Consider the following 22,639-nt stretch of genomic DNA (forward strand, 5'->3'; position numbering starts at 1 on the left):
CCAATACCTAAACCCAACTACTACCTTACTAACTATTAATAAGCAGCTAATTAGTCATTTATTAAGCTAATAGTCTTAGTTAATGGTTTGTTAATTGTACATTAAAATAAAGCGTGACCATACGTTTTCAAATAATTTATTTTATGCATGATCAGTGAGGTTTGGTTGTGAATAAAATATTAAATCAATACTTTAGAACACTTTACTTTAAGTAACAATTCACACTATTCACTGCTTATTATTAAGATATGAACTGTTTATAAGCACTTATAGCGTATGATCTTAAATCCCTAATCCTACCCAATACCTAAACCTCACTACTACCTTACTATTAATAAGCAACTAATTTATAATTTATTAAGCTAATAGTCTTAGTTAATGGTTTGTTAATTGTACATTAAAATAAAGAGTGACCATACTTTTTCCAAATCATTTATTTTATGCAATGACAACACAAGCTCTATTTCTAATCAAAGGGTTAAACGTTCCTGGCAGAGTTATTTCTATAAAGTGTCACAGTGCATCACATCAGCCCATAATGACAAACGTATTTAGCCATTTATAAGATTAGTTTGACATTGAGGTGTGTGCGTTTGTCAGATGCATTTACACCCATTATGAACACGCATGACTATTTCCATTGTGTGACGCACATAATTAATGTTTAGGTGCTGAAATTGAGAGCGACGTTTGTGGCTTTTCTCACGCTTTTACAACAGCATCTCCATCTAGTGGCAGAGCAGATGAAATGCTGTCTTTATACTGCGGTTGAACAAAGGTAGTCTGTTTCTGAAATCTGAATTAAAGGGACAGTTCACCCAAAAAAGAAAATTCCGTCATCATTTACTCGCCCTTTACTTGTTTCAGATGTTCATTAGTTTCTTTCTTTGGTTGAACACAAAAGAAGATGTTTTGAAGAATGTTGGAAACCTGTGTCCCTTGACTTCCATAGTATTTGTTTTTCCTACTATGAAAGCCAATAGTTACAGGTTTCTTCAAAATATCTTCTTTAGTGTTCAGCAGAAGAAAGAAACTCATAAAGGTTCAAAAGGTTCACTTGAGGGTGAGTAAATAGTGAGTACATTTTCATTTTTGGGTCAGCTGTCCCTTTAAGATTATGTATGTAATTAGTCTTAATTATAAAATTTATTTATTCATTCATTCATTCATTATTTGGCTTAGTCCCTTATTTATCAGAGATCGCCACAGTGGAATGAACTGCCAACTATTCCAGCATATGTTTTGCACAGCAGATCCTATTCAAATATGGTGCATGTCTTTGGAGGAAACCGGAGCACCCGGAGGAAACTCCACACAGAAATGCCAACTGTACCAGCCGAGACTCGAACCAGCGACCTTTCTTGCTGTGAGGCGACAGTGCTAACCACTGAGCCATCCTGCCACCTTAATTATTACAATTTTAATCATAAAAAAAAATGTGACTAAATTGTTCATTGGATTCAGTCTCTACTAAATATTCACTAAATGTTGTTAGACATTTGATTTGAATTTTTGGAGCCTTAAGAGGCAGCATTTAATATCCATTAGCATAGAAGCATATGGTGATGTAAGCTATTTTTTATATAACTGTTTGGTATCCCTTTATTTTGATGGTTCCTTTTTAACGCATTTTGTTGTATCTAGATGCCAACTAATTCTCAATAGGTTATAAGTAGACTGTTGGATTGGGCTTGAGGTTAGGGTTAGTGTAAGTTGACATGTACTTACAAAGCTTCTTATAGTCAGTTAAATGTCTGTTGAAGGAGCAGTATAGCAGATATTAAGCAGACAGTCTACTAATACTCAAATGAGAAGTAATTGTCATGTAGTTGCAATGCAACTTTTAGTCAACAAAATGTGCAATAGGGTCCATCAAAATAAAGTGTTACCAAATATTCTTGCAAATTTTGATTATGAAGAACATATTATTGACAGGTAGAGTTTTATATAAAAGTTATTCCAATACTATCGAAAGAAGAAATATATTCAAGGTAGGAATATCACACATTTGAATGTTATTATTGATTGAATTTGTATTAAAATAAATAGATATGACAATAACGTTATATATAGATACAGTTGAAGTCAGAATTATTAGCCCCCCTTTGATTTTTGATTTGTTTTTTCTTTTTAAAACATTTCCCAAATGATGTTAAAGGAAATTTTCACAGTATGTCTGATAATATTTTTTCTTCTAGTTAACTGGGAAAAAAATAAACAAGGGGGTTAATAATTTAGCGGGGCTAATAATTCTGACTTCAGCTGTAAATATATTTATGTAAACATATAACTGTTATTAAATCACTTTTACTAAATAAAAAGAAAAGAAAAATATAACCAGAAAAAAATATTAGAGTAGCATTTGCATACGCCTAATATATGTGAACGTTAAATCTCATTTAATTTCACCATTGATAAAAAAAACAAAAAAAAAAAAACAAAATATATATATATATATATATATATATATATATATATATATATGTATATATGTATATATGTATATATGTATATATATATGTATATATGTATATATATATATATATATATATATATATATGTATATATGTATATATATATATATATATATATATATATATATATATATATATATATATATATATATATATATATATATATATATATATATTTTTTTTTTTTTTTTTTTTTTTTTTTTAAGGTTATTGCAATTTATTTATTTTTCTTCTTTTTCTCTTCCCCACTTCGAAATGCTGATTTTCTTTCTTGCAACTACATAATATAATTTGTTTTCTTACATTTCTTAAAAAAAAAAAAGTAACTTATGATCTCAGAGTTGTGAGGTTACATTTTACATTTCTGATTCTTTTTTCAGAACTGTGACTTCATTTATTCATTTTCTTTTCGGCTTAATCCCTTTGGAATGAACCACCAACTTATCCAGCATATGTTTTATACAGCAGATGCCCTTCCAGCTGCAACCCATCCCTGGGAAACACCCATACACTCGCACTGTGACTTTGTATTTTAAAATTCTGGTGTATACACTGGCAATTGTGAGTTTATACCTCTTAATTGTCAGTAAAAAAGCTCGAAGTGTGATATTTATGCTCAGAAGTTTGTGGAGACTGTAAACTTAAAAATATGTAAACTAGGATATTTAATTCTGATATTTTAGATATAAAATATAGAAAACTGTGAGATGAGAAATTGCAGAGTACCTTTAATTTAATTTTATTATTATTTTTAATTTTACTTTTTACTTTTTAATTTTTAATTAATTTTTTAATTTCTTATTTAATTTCATTTTAGTTTGTTACGGTGGAGTCAGGCTTCCATACAGTTGTTTTGCACTGTATAGAAGGAACAGACATTTTTTATAACACCTTTCTTATCATCAAGCTCTTCCTCTTGCTTCTGACCATTCCCTATTTGACATACTCCTAAACAATACTGCCTTCAACCACTTTCCCATTTCATCTAGTACTGAATAGCTTTCTAACCCCTAATGCTTAGCTTTCCTCCATGACAGTTTGCACCAATAGAGTAAATAGTTAGAAGCACAACAGAAACCTACTCCCTTTTAGACACTTTGAGCGTGACTGCCCTTAAAGAGATAGTTCACCCTAAAATAAAAATACTCACCATTTTCTCAACTTCAAGTAGTTCCAAACTTTTGTTTTTACGTTGAATACAAAAAGAAGATATCTTGAAGAATGTGTACACCAATTGTAGGACTGAAATGAAAATCTACTCACCCTCAAGTTATTTCAAACCATTATGAGTTTCTTTCTTCTGATGAATCCTAAATACGTTATTTTGAAGAAAGCTGAGACCTGTAACCAAACAAATACTATGGGAGTCAATGGTTACAGGTTTCCAACATTCTTCAAAATATCTCTTTTTGTGTTCAACAGAATAAAGAAACTCCACCAGGTTTGAAACAAGTGGATGGTGAGTAAATGAGGACACAATTTGAATTTTTTGGTGAACTATCCCTTTAAGCACATGGTGGAAAGGAAGCAAGTCTTTAAAACGAGCTGTGTGTTTTCTCTGCCTCTTCTTTCACTTTCCTTCAGGGTCTTTTAGAAGTCTGAGGGTGTGGGCAGAGCTCTGAGAGTCTTATATAATCACTGGACAGAGACTATATGCCTGCCACCATCATCAACTGGTGTGCCATTAATTTCAGCTTCGCTGTTTATGTTGACTCAGGCAGTGTATTAGGAAAAAAAGAGAAGCCCAGAACACTGAAGTATTGTGCCACCGGCTGCCGTCTTGCTGTGGTTTAGTTCCTCTTTTAAGCTCTAGATCATCAGGGACTCTTCATTCAGCTTCTTGAGCTAAAAAAGTAACGTCAGTCTTTCACGTGTAGCAAGGAAATACCATGATGAGGGTTATACAATTAGTATGAATGCTAACTGTGTTTTTGTTTTCAGGAGGGTAACATCATTGTGTGATTTGGTGTGATCGGTCAAAGATATTGTGGTGGTTGGTTTTAATGGTGTATACAGTTTTAGTTAAGAAGTCCTCTTAAAGCATTAGACCTTGAAGTGTTGATGACTTTGTGTATTTCGTTTATAACTTGTTAAGAAACACTCATTTTACAACAACTTAAAACAGTTGTTTTATATATATTTTTTGTCTTACCATGGAGCACTTTTAGCTTAGGATAGATCATTGAATTGGATTAGACCATTAGCATCTTGCTAAAAAATGGCCAAAGATTTCCTATTTAAATCTGCACACTTCTGTAAATATATTGTGCACTATTTGTGTACTAACAGGAAATGAAACTTGCTATTTTCTAGACTGATAGGTCTAGGAACTAAACCACCGAGCACTTTTAGCTTAGCTTAGCATAGATCATTGAATCGGATTAGACCGTTAGCATCTTGCTAAAAAATGACTAAAAATGTCCTATTTAAATCTGGACTCTTCTGTATTTATATTGTGCACTAATTGTGTACCAACGGAAAATGAAAGTTGCTATTTTCTTGGCTGATATGGCTAGGAACTGTACTTTCATTCTGTCGTAACAGTTAAGAAGCGATGCTTCCATAATATGGCTGCAGCAAATGTAATTATATTTCGCAGAATATGAAAATAGTCACCAACACCATGTGTTCAAAATTTAAAGTTTAAAATTCCTTTTAAGGTCACCTATGATGCAAAATCAACTTTTGGAAGCTGTTTGAACAGAACTGTGTGTAGGTATAGTGGGTCCACTGTCATGTTGGAATGATAGAAACACAACAAGTCTCTTTTTTTTACAATTTTCTGATGTTAAAATAGGATCCAAATCCCAGTGATTTTGAGTCCCACCACAACATGACGAAGGAGTGTCCCCCCCCCCCCCCCCCATTGAATTAATTGACAGGAGTGTATTAACATGTCTCCATAGTAATGCGTATAAACATGTTCATAGAACATAATTTGCAAAGAGACTGGGATTAAAAGATCTGTTCCACCTTTCTGTGATCAGCCGCCCATTAAGAATGAGTTTAAAACATTATAAAGCATTCTGGAGACACCAAAGACTTATTTTTCATCTTCTAAAAGGGGTAAAATAGTAGCCCTTTAAAGTGGTCCTATTATGGAGAATAAAAAGTTCATATTTTGGTTTTGATAGTCCTAAGAACAGGTTAACATGCATGTAAAGTAAAAAAAAAAGAAGCTCTCTTGGTCTTATAATGTGGATTTATTTGTACCTTATTTGCTCAATGACTCTCAGTTGCACAACAATTTTTTTTTCCTTTGCTTTAATCTGAGGCGATTGGTTTACTGCATGCAACTATGAGTCTGGGCTCCATGCTAATGTTTCATAATTATGTCAACATGAAACGGCTTGGGATTTTTGGAAATTACTTGTTTTAATGACTCTTTAAAGTCGATTCATTCGTTTGCAAGATGATAGCTGCGTTTTTAAAGTTGCGCCTAAGGTGAGTGTGCCAGTGCATGTCTGTGCCAGTTGCCTGATCAGGCCTCGTCTGTGCTTCCTCCAGATCAATCAATGAAAGCCCTGTCTTGCACTGGCCTGACAATGGAAAAGCGGCTACTGAATACTATAGGATTCATAATTCTTTCATAATTATATTATATTATACATTTGTAGTATCAGCTTTGTTTCTGGTATGGTTTGTTTAAGGATTCAGTGCCTTTTTTTCTGAGAGCCTGCTCTACTGTGATTGAAAAAAAGACTACTTTGCATACTTTTTATAATTTCTTTTTATTAAATTGGTTCATCTGTGGTTCCGCAAATAAAGATCTTGAACAAAGTGTGTTGTTCCACAAGTCAAAAGGAAAAACAAAGTGTTCACACAACAGCACCAAAAGTAGAAGAATATTTATTTATGCTCCCAACACAGACTGAAAAAAAACATTCATTATATTTTAATTTTTTTATTTTTTTTATGTTAACTGGTTGCAAACAATTTATATGGGCTTAATTTAAACAAACAAATTAAGTTGAACATTACTCAATTTAATTTGTTTGTTTAAATTCAGCCCATATAAATTGTTTGCAACCATTTACCTTAAATTTAGTAAATCCATTTTCTTTCAGTGCTGGTGACATTTCCAATTTACAAGCTCTTCAGCAAAAAAATTGCTATTTTCCATTCTTTAACATCCCTAGACCCTTTGAAACCATAAAAAAAAGGTTTCCATACACTGTTGGACATTTTATTGTATTTTTGCGGTAACTAACTATTGCCAGCAAGTTACTGCAACTGCCCCTTTACTATTGTAACGTGGACTGACGCTGACAACAGGGGATCCAAATGCAGGTTTATTTAGCAGAATGGTGAGGCAAGCAATGGTGAACACGGGGGCAAACAGATGTGTACAGGCAAATCCAGATTCATAGTCAAAATAACAGGAGAATGATCAGAAGGCAGGCAGCAGACAGGGATAAACAATAAAACAAACAAAACAAAGTGAAGGTCAAAACCGGCAAGACAAGGCAAGGAAACCGCATTGTAATGTCACAGATAAACTGATAACAAGACTCAGCAATGAGAGTGTCAAAGTGAGCTGTATATGTGTGTAATCAGTCCATGAGCAGCATTAGCTGTGGGAGTGTAATCATTGGAGACTTGGAGCAGGTGTGTGTGTGTTGCATGACTAGACCTTGTAGTCCATATACCAGCAGATTTAAAGTCCTATTTGATATGTGTGTTTACCAGTGATCTGTAAAGATTAGATCACTGGTGATTGTGACAACTGTAACCTAGCTGTATATGTGTTTAACAGTAGCAGGGCCCTACCCCAATTTCATTATACAATAAAATAGCCTTACTGAAACTTATGCTTATGGTAAAATGCTTTTTACCATATTTTAATTTTACAATATGACATTTTTACAGTACTTTTACTGTAATTTATTTACATATTAGCAGTACAAAACCTTTATGTGTACTATTTACTATTGAATTTAATAAATCCCAAACAAGTGATGACATTATGTACAACTGTATTTTTATAATTCACTGTTGTTATATCCATTTTAAATGGTTACAAAGGTCATTTTCATTCTTCAGTCTATTTTAAATACATTTTATGATAGAAGATTGAACGAACAGTCTCCTTTTTGTCTTCAACTACAGTAGCAGTACTTGATTACTTTGATTACATTAGCGCAAATTCCTATATGCAGTAATTTACCGCACAGGCTTTAAAATGACCCAAAATGCAGTGTATATTACAGCTGTGTATTATATGCGTAGTATATTACGCATGTAAAGCATGTGTAGTAGTTGACTGGGCACTTGAAATAACTGTAAAGTTGCGGCAAAGTCTAACAGTGTATAATGAAAGAGGTTCTTTAGGTCATTAAAATGCATCTCACTTACAGACAAAACGGTTCTAAGAACTGATCACTGAAAGAGTCTTTGGGGAACTAAAAACAGTTTCTCAGTGACATCACTATGAAAACCAGCCTTTATTTTTAGTCTAGGTTGCACTCTATGTAACAAAGTGTAACAAAGTACAAGACTCTTTTAAAACCTGCTATCAAACTCAGTCAATTGAATTCAAGGGAAACAAGCAAACAAAGCAAGCGAGGACATAAAAAAGAGACCTGTTAATAAACGAAAATGGTGGACAGTCGTTTAACCCAGGGCACCCGGAATTGACACACACCAGGAAGACAGAACCGCAGTCAGGGGGAGGGACGCCTGTTTGTGTGTGTGTGTGAGTGAATACAGAGGCGGGCCATTCGATGTGTGTGTGTGTACGAGAGAGTGAGAGAGAGGAAGCTAGTGGCCCTTTCTATGTTTGTCTGAGGAGCACACGTTACTCTTCCAGAAAGAAAGAAAGAAAGAGAGAGAGAGAGAGAGAAAACCCATAGTGCACAAAAAAGAGGTAGATTTCCAGCAGAGGCACTGATGTGTCTTGAAAAAACTTGAGAGAAAGGAAAGCAGCGAGTGAAATGGAGAAAGAGGGATCAGCCGGCAGCATGGAGGATGATGAGGAGGAGGTGTTGGGACTACTGGACAAAGTTCTGGAGGATGAAGATTTGTTTGAAAGCGAGATGTACCTGGACTGTCCATTTACACCAGTGGAGCTGAGGATGTTTAAGGTGAGAGAAAAAAGACACGGTGAAGTGTCAGACAGCACTTCTCTCTTCCTCTGCTGGCTTGCTGACAGGGGTTTTGCTCTGTCTCGATGGCTAAAAATAGTGAGGTGGAAAGTATTAAACCTTTCTCGACGTGGCGTTAGTGTTTGTTCAGTCCCCTGAGTGTGTGTGAGTGTATGTGTGTGACTTTTGTGCTTTGTACCATTCAAATGTCGCAACTGCGAGTCTATAAACATAATTACTGTATCTCCATCCTGCACTAACACACTCATTGAGAGCAAAATCATTCACATAATGGAGGCAATTGGCGTAAATGAAGATGTTTATTGACAAACTGTTGCTGTGTTTTTTTGAGGCTGTTACATTCGCTTTATGTTGACTTGGTGTATGACTTGGGATGTTTCGCATCTCTTGCAGTCACACTGATTATTATGACTCTTCAATCACCTGCCTCTGTGTGTTTGTGTGTATAGTGGTATTTAACATGGCACGGATTATACAGTAAAGAATGCAGGCTTCGACCCAATTCATGCATGTTGATTAAGTTAAGGTAACAAACACAAGTGGATTAAACTTAAAATAATTAAGTTGTCCCTCCTTAAATTTCAAGTATTTTGTTTCAGCTCATTTTAAATTAGTAGCTTAAACACCAAACATATTTTTGAATGTTTAATACAGTATATACAAGTCTTATATAATATATACTGCTAATAATAAGTAATATAGAATAAACTGTTAATGTCAATATTATTACCTCCTGCTATTTTCAATTAGCTACAGAACAAAACTGTTATTCAATGGGTTTCCTTATTAAGCTTACCTGGTTAGTCTAATTAACCTAGTTAAGCTTTTATAATATTTATATATATATATATATATACGTATATAGATATATATATACGTATATAGATATATATATACGTATATATATGTATATAGATATATATATACGTATATATATGTATATAGATATATATACGTGTATATATATATATATATATATATATATATATATATATATATATATATATATATATATATATATATATATATATATATATATATACGTATATATACGTATATACGTATATATACGTATATACGTATATATACGTATATATACATATATATATATATATATATATATATATACGTATATATACGTATATACGTATATATACGTATATACGTATATATACGTATATATACATATATATATATATATATATATATATATATATATATATATATATATGTATATATATATGTATATATACGTATATATACGTATATACACATACACACTGTTTTATGACACGTTATGAGAAAGTGCACCATAACAAAGGATTATTTATACAGTTTACAAATGTTGTACATATGGATTCTGATTTTGAGAATAGGGTTGTTCGTGTGTTTATAGTATTCTTGTGTTGCATTGAGCGCTTCTTAAAGTGACATAGAGCGTGATTAATGAAGCTAGAGTCTATCTTTACACAGGTGTTCAGAAGAAACACATTTGAATGCATGTTGAGTGGTGGAAATAGGATTGGTTACTGTAACATCTACATTCTGTCATTATTTACTTATTCTCATGTCATTTTAAATCCATATTACTTAAATTTTTAGAGATTTGACTCATCCATGTGTTTGTACATTTTCAATATGAGGAAATATTTTTGTGAACATTCTTTGAATCATCTCCATTTGTTTATCATGGGGAAATAAGGTGAAAGAAAATCAAGCATTGTAAAGACATAACAGTGAGTGCGTCATCGTAGACTTTTCATTGGAATTTTACACTTTAAAACATTTCTTCCACTGGCAACTTGCTTACATTTTTTGTGTAATGCCATGTGTATAAACAGTTTAGTTTTAACTCATCCTAAGCACTGACTTTAAATATTTAAGGTATTGCTATCCATATTCACAAAAGATGGAAAATATAATGAGGTGAAAAAAAAGAGAAGGCAGTTTGCTCCGTTATGAGATTCAGAATAAAAAGAAGCAATTTCTTGTTTACTTCACATTAATATTTTAGTTTTTAACAAGAAAATGTGTGTTGTATAGAATAAGCCAAAATTACTCTGTCTGAAATATATCTGAATGTTCATGATCGGACTTCATTATCTGATCCTATTCAGATTCTGGGAGTCATGATCTGATCCCAAAATGATTCTTGATCTAATTTCTTTTCCTATTTCTTCAGCTGTGCAGCTATTTTTGCATATATATATATATATATATATATATGTATATATGTATATATGTATATACATATGTATGTATATATTCATATACACATATATATATATATATATATATATATATATATATATATATATATATATATATATATATATATATATATATATATATATATATATATATATATACACACACATATATATATATATATATGTATGTATATATTCATATTTATATATATGTATATATTTATATATTTATATATATGTATGTATGTAAGTATGTATGTATGTATGTGTATATATATATATATATATATATATATATATTCATATTCAATTCAATTAACCTTTATTTGTATAGCGCTTTTACAATGTAGATTGTGTCAAGGCAGCTTCACATAAAAGATCATAGTAAATAGGAACAGTGTAGTTCAGTTTTTAGTGTTTAAATTCAGTTCAGTTTAGCTCAGTTCAGTGTGGTTTAATAATCACTACTGAGAATCCAAACACTGAAGAGCAAATCCATCGGTGCGCAGCTCTACCGATCCCAGACCATGCAAGCTAGTGGTGACAGCGGCGAGGGGGAAAAAAAAAAACTTCACCAGTTGGTGAATATTGAAAATTATATTCAGCATTAGTGTAACACTGAAACGCTACATCACAAAGAACAATTATAATTAATAATCCAATCTTATTCCAAAAAGAGAGCATTTAAAATTTATTTTAGTTTGTTATAAACTTTTTTTTTTACACAAATAAATGTCTTTAAAGCAAAAAAGTTTATATAAAATGATATTTGAAAAGTATGAAATATAATATTGTTGTATTATATTACTATAAAACATTGTACTGTAATACACAATGCTTCATTCATTTGCAAAACGGTCCCACTGACATATGATACAGTGTTCATTCATTTGTTCATTTTCTTTTCGGCTTAGTACCTTTATTAATCTGGGGTCGCCACAACAAAATCAACCACTAAATTATCCAGCACATGTTTTACACAGCGGATGCCCAGTTGCAACCCAGTACTGGGAAACATCCATACACACTCATCCACATACACTACAGCCAATTTAGTTTATTCAATTCTCCTATAGCACACGTCTTTGGGCTGTGGGGGAAACCAGAGCACCCGGAGGAAACCCAAACAAACATGGGGAGAACATGCAAACACCACACACAAATGTCTTGCTGTGAGGCAACAGTGCTAACCACTGAGCCACCGTGTCACCTATTTGAAAATTCTGGAAGTATAATATTGTTGTATTATATTACAATAACCCATTGTAATACACAATGCTTCATTCGTTTGCAACTCTTTCACACTGACTCATGATTCAGGATGTTTATCTTTTTCCAAATTAAGCGAAATTAATCCAAACTAATCCTAAATTAAAAATTAATTGGCTTTTCTTTACCTCTACTATTCATCAATTTATGTATTTGAATGTGTCTCTTTTACCTGACCATTAAATGCTTTTGATTGAAGATTGTTATTGTTTGTATTGGATTATGTTTGTATTCATTTGATCAACATGGAAACAAATGATTCAAAGATGATTCCTTAGATTTACTCATTTTTTTAAGTGAAGTGATTGCAAACAATTTATTTGGGCTGAATTTAAAGAAACAAATCAAGTTAAATATTTCTCAATTTATTTTGTTTGTTTAAATTAAATTTTGCAGACATCATTTATTTCAGTGTATAGTACAACCGTAGCGATAGTGGGAAATATTGTTAAAGAAATTGTAATTGCAAAGTAACTCATTCCTGTTATCTCAAAGCTGGATTTTCACTCGTGTCGTGAGTGTCAACATGATCCTTCAGAAATCATTCTAATATGCTGATTTGATCCTCAGGAAACATCTCATTATGACTAATTACACGCTAATACATTAAAACCTGTTTTACAGGTTTACAAGCAATTCATTAACTCGACAATGCAAGCAAAGCTTGTGTACAACAAATGATTACCACTTTAGCTTAAGTACCAGTTCTCATTATTAACTACTTGTATATTACCTGCCTATGATTAAGGTGTTGGCTGTTTATTTGTACTTATAAATATTCTGCATGATCTTATTTTATTTTCAATTCTACCCGATACCTAAATGATTAAAACTACTTTGTTTGTGTGTGTGTGCCAGCAAGTTAAATTGTTAATAGTTTGTTAAAAGTGAGAATTGCATATCTTATATAAAGTATGACCAAAAATCTCCCACACTGATATACACAACAGTCAACTTAATCAAATGGAATTTACTGAAAGATAATTCTACTCATTTGAAAAGAGTTTTGAACTCAATGTTAAAGGTAATGAGTTAATTACTGTAAATACCTCAATACTTCAACTTAAATGAAGTAAGTTCACAGTACTCATATAGATTTGTTTGTATGGTTTGTAGCAGTCGGTTTCCTTAAACGGTTTGAGTTGCCTGGTTTTTGCTGTGCTCAAATTGCTTTATTTACTCAAGTGGATTAAGTTCACGGTACTCATTAGGAGTAGTTTTTGAACTTAAATGATTTGTTGCAATCGATTTCCTCAAATGGCTTGAGTTACCTTACCTTTTTGGGTTTTACAGTGCAGTAGTTGTCAAAAGGTATCCAGTCCATATCTTCTATGTGATGTGATGTTAAATGAAGTATTTACAGTCCCAGAGTATCCCAAAAAGTCAGCACTCTCATTTTCCTGTCGTATTTGACTTTAACAGTACCACTTGTCCTGTCTGCATAAGATGATCATTTTTTGTTGTTGTTGTTGAGATTTCTGAGTCAGGAAAGAGAGTTTGTGGTTTATTACTCCCACTTTCACTACCTGTATACACTAAATTTGCTGTTAAAGAGGGTTTCCTGACACATATCTTTATTCCTGTCACTGATCTTTAACTTGCTTTGATTAAAGAAACCAGGTAAGCATTTACATGAGCACAGAAATTGTTGCGTATGGGTTGGTAATGCATTTATGTCTTATGTTGCAAGTGCTAAGACTGAATGAAAATTGTCATGATTCACTCATTCTTCACTTGTTCCCATACACTGAAAAAAAAATGATTCATTCTCAATTCATATGGGCTAAATTTAAAACAAATGAAATGTATTAATGTTAAACTTTAGTAGTTTGTGTAAATTCAGCTCATATCAATTGTTGCAAGCAGTTAAATCCATCATCAAAAAATAGATTTTTTTTTCTGTGAGCCTGTCATGCTGTGTTCACACCAGACATGGATAAAGTATCAAGTGTGAGTGTTTTACATGTTAAGTCAAAGCAAAGATGCGAATAGACATCCTGGAGCACGATTTGCACGAATGAAACCTGCTTTATACTCGACGCGTCCACTAGTTCACTTGAGTGCAGATTTGCAACGCTCCCAGGCAGCTCTAAATAAATGAGAGAATCCGGAATATTCCAAAAGCTGCTCGCTGAATTCAACATTTAAACTACACATTTCAAATCAACGACAAAATCTGAAGTGACCTGTACCATTATTGTTGTTGCTTAAGCTCTAATTACATTTTAAATGCATAATTTCCAGTTTGCTCTAGCTACCGCGTGTGCGCAACGATAGGGAGGACACCAATCGCCTTTACTGCTGTTTTATTGGTAAACAAAGGATGTGGTTAGAAACAAGGGACAAAATCTGGAGTAAAGACTGGAGGATGACACTAAAAGGCACGATTTGTGATGGGAAGTTTTTCCCTGTAAAATCAACACATGCACACAGTAGTCGTCAAATGACTGGGCTCGCTTTAACAAACAAACAAATCTGTATAAAGCTCTCTCCAATAAAACAGTTTGGCTATTGTCGTGGCAATTTCAAATGAAGAGACTCTTACTGATCAAGAGACAAAGTCTTACAAGGTTTGCAAAGAATAGGTCCAACATTCATACAGGACACTGGTTGCTGCAGAGTGACACAAAGGCTAACCAGACACCAGGTTTTATCTTCTTTTTCCTGCTTCAAGGCCCCGTCACAGATGACACCCAGCTCTGTTTTAGAGCTTTGTAATATATGTTTTGTTTTGTACCATATTTTCTGAGGAAGGTATATGTTTCTTAATATACAGTAGGTTTGGGTTTCGTTTGGGGTTATTTAAATACCGGCTAAATCGATACTGGTGCCAAAATGGTACCTGAATCGATACTTTTGAGCCACAAAATTATTTGACACAATTTTTTTTTAATTGAACATTATAATTAAAGTTTAAAGTATACATCAATTCATAATAATATATCTCTTTTGATCATTTGATTGTTAGCATGAATGCAAGATTTGCATTATGCAATTAACGTTACATTAGCTAACTACTAACCTGTGGAAATGCTGTCATCAAAATCAGGTAACACCTTATTTTCTGGCTTGTGACTACGTTTACATGGACATCAGTAATCTAATGATTTGCCTTAATCTGAATAAGACAGACATATGATTAAGGTGTTTACATGAGCTGCTTTTTGAATGTTACATTCATGATCCCATTTTATAGTAAATAGATCGAGTAACGTTGTTGCATCACCACGCTATCCAACGTTTCATCTGGGGGTTTCATGTAATTTAGGTTTAATTTTTCATTTTTTTAACTTTAACTTCAGTTCAGTAGGTTCACTTTCATTTAGGAACATTTCATGCATGCCCCCGTGACAAACCAAGGTATTTGATGCAAGCATTAAGTAATGACTGATGGAAGAGTGTTGTTTTAATAGTATTTGATACAGCACCACACGCCGAATGGAAAGAAAAAACCTCTGCATTTTGTAACGTGGGTTTCTGTGGTCCTTTAAGGTAATCAAAAATCGCTGTTTACATGGTAGACTGTTGATCAAGGTACTGTCTCAGTCATATTAAAATCAGAGTATTGGAGTCTATGTAAACGTACTCTGTGAAAGTGCCAGATAATGTTGCAAGCTGTCAAAGACAACACATTCCTCTGCCTTTAAGTTGATTTCCTGTACCCTCAAATGTTTCTTTATGTTTTACGTGTTCCCCCCCTTACCTGCAACTTTTGTAAAGCATCTGCTTCCTGTTGCTGTGTCAGAATCCTTGCTTGTAAAATGTAGCCATACTTTAGAATGCTTAATTTAAGCAAATTTGATAAACGCGATCATACGTGTTGAAGAAAGGGGTCGCTCACCAGATGTGTTGTACTGCATACTATGCCTTTCATATCTAAGCAACAAGAACAAACGCATCGCAGAGGTGTGTGTAGCCCTCAAAGTTGTTTAGAATTGAGTGTTTAAAGATGGTGTGAAACAACACGTACCTATGTGTGCCTTCTTTTGTCCTTGTCGCAGCACCAGTGGCACAGAAATTCATTTGCTGATTCTGTCCGGTGCATACCGGTTTTATTGGCACCGGTTTTGGTACTCAACCCTAATATACAGTATAGTGTTTCCATTAAGTTTTACATCAATGTTTTAGTAATAATAGAAATTAATTTTTCCACCATACTATAAAGACTGACGATTGGCTTTGAATATCTATATCAAACTGTCTTTGTATATCTACAGTATATCAGCTAAGTCTCACTGGCTCACCAGTTTGGCCAATGTGGTACATCAAAGCAAAAAAATATGCTTTTATGCCTGGCATTTGTGTATTGTCGTGCACGCTTGCATTAGAAGCCTTTGTTTATTCATGAAGTGGTAAACGTCGTTATTAGCATGCGATAATCATTTCAATGTGCACAAGCCTGAACATACAGTAGGCTGGCTGTTTGGACTGTCTACAAAGCTCCTCAGTCTCTAAAACTTCCTCTCTTGTCCTGTTTGGCATTCCCCTGCCAATCACAAGTAACCATTTCTGTGTTTATAAATAATTTTCTTCCTCTGACATCATTCCTTTTCGATATCTTATCACTATCAACACTGGGCTTCATACTGGAAGTCACTGCTATTTATAAAGTAAAAGTCAAGCTGTGACAGTTAAGTTCTACACCTTAAAACACACTGCTTTAAATAGCCCACCATAAGATGAGTAGCATTTCATTTCAGTACCAAAGCAAAGCCAGTTAATTATACTTATTTTATTTTATTAATTTTGGATCAGGAGCTACAAAAAAATGTCATTCTGAACAGAAAAGTGGCATTCTTTTAATCATTTACTCTCTCTCACGTCATGTTTTTGTCAGCAATGTACACTAAAACTATTTGGTAACATAAGAGGTTTCCTTTATGTTCCACAGAAGAAAGAAACTGGGATTTGGAACAGCATGAGACTGAATAATGATAACAGTGTTTATTATTTTAGCTGATTTTTCCTTTTATGAGTTATAAAGAGGTTTTCACAATCTGTTTTTAAAAGTCATTTCAGTCACGCTTTATTTTAAGAGACAATTCTCCCTATTAACAAACCATTCACTATGATTTTTGACTCAATAAAGTACAAATTTGCTGTTTATTAATAGTTAGTAAGTTAGTAGTTGGGGTTAAGTAAAGATGCACGATATATATGGGAGGCCATCTGTCCTTTCTTTGGTATTTCTGTGCGTTAATAACTCAGAAAGCAACCATATTCCTTATCATTGTAGATATGGAAAGTGTCATTGTGTATTTTGGTTTAAATCGCCTCAGGAAAAATATTACATGTGTAAACATAATAGCAGCGATGCACACTTGCTAAACGACTCGTTTGGTTGTTTATAATCTAATATGATTGTTTGTTATTATCAACACGTTGCTTGCCATGTGTTGTTGATGTAAGGTTATATTTAGTTTGATAGGCATACTTCTAATGATTATAATGAGCGTAAGTGATGGCTATCACCGCACACACACGCACATAGTGATCTAACAAAGCCTTCACACACCCCAAACAGCAGCAGGGGAGACGAGTGTTAGTCTGTCTGCGACATTCTGTCTTTATATTATGCTCTGTGTTTGTCATAAAGTCATTTGTGCTCAGTGTTCAGGTGTTCAAAATCTGGTTACGCTTTGCGTGCATGTGCATCACACAGCGCCTGCAGTTAAAGATTCAAACTCACAGCGGTTCATCATAAACCTTTCATCAATCATTTTTCTCGCATTTGACAGCAAGAACATAAAAGCGTTGTCTGATTGACAAGCAGCACCCGGAAATTTAAAACGCCAAATGAGACAAATTTATGCGGAATTTTCTAAAGTAATCCTATCTGTATTTACCTCTTCGCTTTTATGGTGGCTCATCTCAAAACACTTTTTCAGACATTACATATTTGTACATAATATATATACATAACTGTAACATATTTTATTCAAGAACATTTGAGCTGGTTTCAGTTCTTAGTTCTTTCATTCTCATTTTAGTTAATTAAATTGTTAATTAAATCCCATATTGTTTTTTTTAAGTATCTACAGGTTCGAAATTTTATTTTGACAAAATATAGAGATTACCCAGGAGGATTTGGTATTTCCCCAGTTGAATTACTTCTTACCATTGATAAGCAGATCAAATGTATCACACGGTGTGTCTATAACACCCTTTGTAATATTAAAACTGAGAACCTTGACTCAAGTGTAAATGGGAAGCTGATCTGAGTAGTGTAATTGACAATGATTCCTTGTTGGATCTATGTAGCAACCCTTTTGGTGTGTTAGCCTCAAATTCTGCTTGGGAAAGACAATTTAAAAATTTACATAGACTGTTTATTACACCTGAGGTCCGACATAAAATGAATCCAGGTCAGTCTGAGCTGTGTGTGAAATGTAAATTAGACATTGGAACCTTCTATCATTGTATGTGGAGTTGTCCTTTTATACAGCAGTTTTGGGACTTGATTAGACTGCAGCTCGACGCCATCTTGAAATGTTCATTTCGACTGGGAGAAAAGACTTGCTTACTGGGCCTCAATGATGATATACCTTATAATTTTCGGAACAGAGACCTACTACGTATTTTGATTTACTTTGCTCGGAAATGTATCCTTGTAAAGTGGATTAATGAAGAACCGCCCAGTTTAAATCAATGGCTGCTTGCAGTCTGCAGCATAATCCCACTTGAGGCTTTCTCCACAGCTATGAAGAATAAACCTTTTTTATTTTAGCGGACCTGGGACCCTTTCTTTGATTATCTAGAAACCTTTAAGTCTCAAAAGGCCCGTTTCCACTGAGTGGTACGGTACGGTTCGGTTTGGTTTGGTTTGGTACGCTTTTAAAGCTGTTTCCACTGTCAAAAAGCGTACCGAACCGTACCGTACCACTTTTTCGGCACCCTTTCGAAAGGGTACCAAACACCAAAAAGGCGGAGCTAGACGCGCAGCTGAACGCAATGGTTTACAGAGATACGTCATTCACTTACGCAACAAGCCAGAATGAAAACAAAAAAAAACGCCATGTTTGAAATACACAGCCGAGAGATTATAGCGGAATTATAAATACATATAATAACGAGCCATGGTCGACCCGGGCTCAAACAAACCTTGTCGTCGTCTTGATAAAGAGCCACAAAGCCATGAAGTAGAGCAGATTTACCCTGTGCCGCGTAGTTTTTTTACGAGGCAGTCTGAGGCGCGAGCGGTTTTGCTTTCTTCCTTGCGCTCGCCGCGCGTCTATATCTGAAATAACAAACTTCTTGAGCTGATGATAATAACGTGCGCTTAATTATTGACGTGCTTTTGAAAGCCGATCCTGTCAGACACTGACAAACGCGAGAGTGAAGCGTGGAAAAAACTAAGGAGAAGCCGGAAAAAATAGCACATTATTTTTTCAGCAAACGTGAACAAACTGCCTTGTTTAACTATTATTGTTGTTATCACCTTTTGGACTAATATGAACTCAGAATGATGGAATTGCTCTCTAACAGAGGCTACATGTGCTGCTGAAGATTAGAGACACATTTTTGAACCTAAATACCGACGAAATGTCTGCTGTGTGTTCTTCTGTAGTTGATAACATATCGGAGACTGTAAAGGGCTGTATGTGTTTATATATGTTCATTTATTTAGTTATTTAATATAATTACAGACGTTACAGTAGGCTGTTTCGCACTGTCATTGATCTGCAGTTATAATCAACTCATGTTCATAGAAAAGTTAGTAATAAACATTTCTACACAAGTGTTTACATGTATAAAGCATCTGTTTTGTGAGAAGTGCTTCTCATATGATATTTGAGCGACCGTACAGCTTTATTGTAGACATTTCCTCCAGTGAGAATGACGTCGACTGAAACTTTGTCATACACCACGCCCACCAAAAGGGTACCCTTGTTAGTGGAAACGCAAGCTTAATAAAGGTGACCCATACCAAACGGAACCGTACCGTACCAGTCAGTGGAAACGAGCCATTTTAAGTCTAAAAGCTTGTCTGTTAGACTCAGCCTGGACAAAAGAAATGTAATATGCCTTTCTGCAATGTATATTGTTTTTTTGTCATTATTATTTTTATTATTATTAGTGTTATTATTATTTATTTGTTGTTTATTTAATTACAATGTAATTTTATTTACTATTATTATTATTTTATGTTTTTTTTTCCATGTGGGGGTCAGAACTAAAAAAAAACTCAGATTACATGTATGACAGATATTATCTTTCTACTCGATGTAATTTTCTGACATGTTTTTGCTCTAAAAATGTTCAATAAAAATATATTTGAAAAAAAAATAATAATCCCATTTTGTTTTTTAACCTATTGTTTTTATGCAACAGTCAAGTTGCATGTTAATTTGCAATGAAGAAAAGGGACTCATTTATTTTTGGCATGCTGATTTATTTGAAATTGTGAATATATCTAAAAAAATCACCTTGCAATTTTTAAATGATTGCTTTTTTTACTTTGAGTAGGCTATTCTAAAATCAGTTCAAACTTTTATGAAGTTTTTAAAATAAAATCACTTGTTCACTGTATAAAATTATAACATTATAAAATATTTATCTAATATAGTGGCTAATATATCGGTTATCGGCCTCCAAATCGTAAAGTTTTAATCGATATCGGTCAAAAAATCACTATCAGTGCATTGCTAGAGTTAAGCATTAAGTAGGATTAATAATATATAAGATCATACATTATAAGTACTAATAAACAGCCAATATCTTAATAATAAGCATTTAATTAGCCTGCAGTTATTAGTTAATAGCAATAATTTCTTCTACTTCTTTCGTTTAATTCATAGCGTCATTTCTTCAGACCCATTATTGGTGTTTTCACACAGGATATTGAAGTGTTAAAATGACTCTACATATCAGTGTTACAATGTAACCTCAACGTAGTTTGAACTTTCATTCATTTTTCCCCTTACCAAAGTGTTTCAGAATAAATCCACTAGCACAAGTGTTTGTGAGTGAATATTAAGGGCAATGGCAGGCATATTTGGCTGCTCTCTTTACATGCAGTTAGTCATAAGGGTGGTACTTCCTGTCTTTTCATATCTAGTACTGCTGTTTATTCCTTTATGTAATCAACTCGCATGGCTTTTCAAGCAGACTCGGTCATGTTTTGATTTATTCATGTGTATTCGTGGTGGCTCTGGACAGACATGGTGGGAGATTTTACACATACAGTAATTAGACTAAAATGGTCTTTTTATGAAGTCACATAATAAAGCAAGGGCTGTTGTAAATGGAAAGTTCAGATGAGGGGAATTGGTTTAAATGCTTGTGTGGTGCTTGAAAACACCGAAGCAGACATTTGACAGATGGATTACACTTCAAGGCTCCTTGAATTTCCTGCTTTCACTCAGATTTACTTGGATATTTGTTCAAGTGACTGGGTTTAGATAGCATGTCTGTGCTTTGTTTGAACACACGCACACACACACACAGACACACATTTTGAACTCTGTACCTGAATGAGTGAATTTACAGGGTGTGTCTCTCTACCTGACAAAATTCACACCAAAGAGAAAAAGAAAGATCAAAACACATGTTAGTTTGATTGTAGTAGTAGTTTGATTGTAAAGCTGAATGGAGGGATTGATTATCTATAAATAGGCACACATGAAATCTGCGCGCACAGAATTCCGCAGATTTTTAGCCCATCATTAATTCTGTTTATTTACTTGAGTAGATGTGTGTACATTTATATTTAATATTTAATATTTAATATTTAATTTCAGTTTTTAAATTAATTACAGTAATAATATTGACTAATGTGAAAATATTCATCTGATTTATGTACAATTCTGTTTGTACAGTAATATTTTCTGTCTTTTAGTAGAGATATTATATGAGAGACTTGCTTTGTTTACCAAATAAAGTGAATCTAATTGGATTTGCATTTTAAACATTAAAAAAAAGTTACAAATATATAATTTTTAATTTCATATATTAAGGTTTTAGTTATGATACTCCCAAAATAATTCTGCAGAAATCCGCGGATTTTTACTAAAATTCTCTGCAGAAATAGCAAAAAATGCTCGCAGATTCCATCTGGCCCTATCTATAAGTGGTGTTCGTGATCTTCGAGCTGAATATCTTATCTTATTAATGCCACCAACACACTGCAATACTTTTAAAATTTAGCTACACATTTAAAAAAAGAACTTTTGCTGCTTGTTTCTTCAAACAACATAATTTTTTAAGGTGACAGCTTAATTGGTTTAGGTTCAATCTACTTGAATTTGTAAAAAAACGATTGATTACAGTGCTTCCCACACATATACTTTACTTGAGCAGGCCGCCCAGCTATGTTAGCGGCCACCCAAGTATATATATTTTTTACTATTATTATCATCCTTTTACACTTTTTTTTTTTTTTTTGTATCTGCCCAATCAGGCCCGGATTAAGAATTAAGAGGCCCCTGGGCAAATTGTCTTGTTGGGCCCCCTATCCGGGCGCACCCCAATAGTTGAATTGAAAAATAAGAATAATATAATGTTTTTTAATAAAATGAATCTATAATGTATTGCCTGCATTTTAAAAATAAATGATATATAGTACATATATTTATAATCTACT

General features: G+C 33.5%; 1 protein-coding gene across 4 annotated transcripts in view; it reads left to right on the forward strand.

Moving 5' to 3' along the window:
- The window catches only part of abr (ABR activator of RhoGEF and GTPase), a 336,423-nt gene that overhangs the window by 130,886 nt on the left and 182,898 nt on the right, over positions 1–22,639 (forward strand). The window contains exon 1 of one of the 4 annotated variants that reach the window (XM_056458660.1): positions 8,225–8,557. The exons of the other annotated variants lie outside the window; for them this stretch is intronic. Within the exon in view, the coding sequence (XP_056314635.1) occupies positions 8,408–8,557 (150 nt within the window). The 5' untranslated portion in view covers positions 8,225–8,407. Of the gene's footprint in view, positions 1–8,224; positions 8,558–22,639 lie in introns of those variants that run through there. 4 annotated transcript variants of the gene reach the window in all.

Source organism: Danio aesculapii, chromosome 5 (assembly GCF_903798145.1).
Source record: "Danio aesculapii chromosome 5, fDanAes4.1, whole genome shotgun sequence".
NCBI lineage: Eukaryota > Metazoa > Chordata > Actinopteri > Cypriniformes > Danionidae > Danio > Danio aesculapii.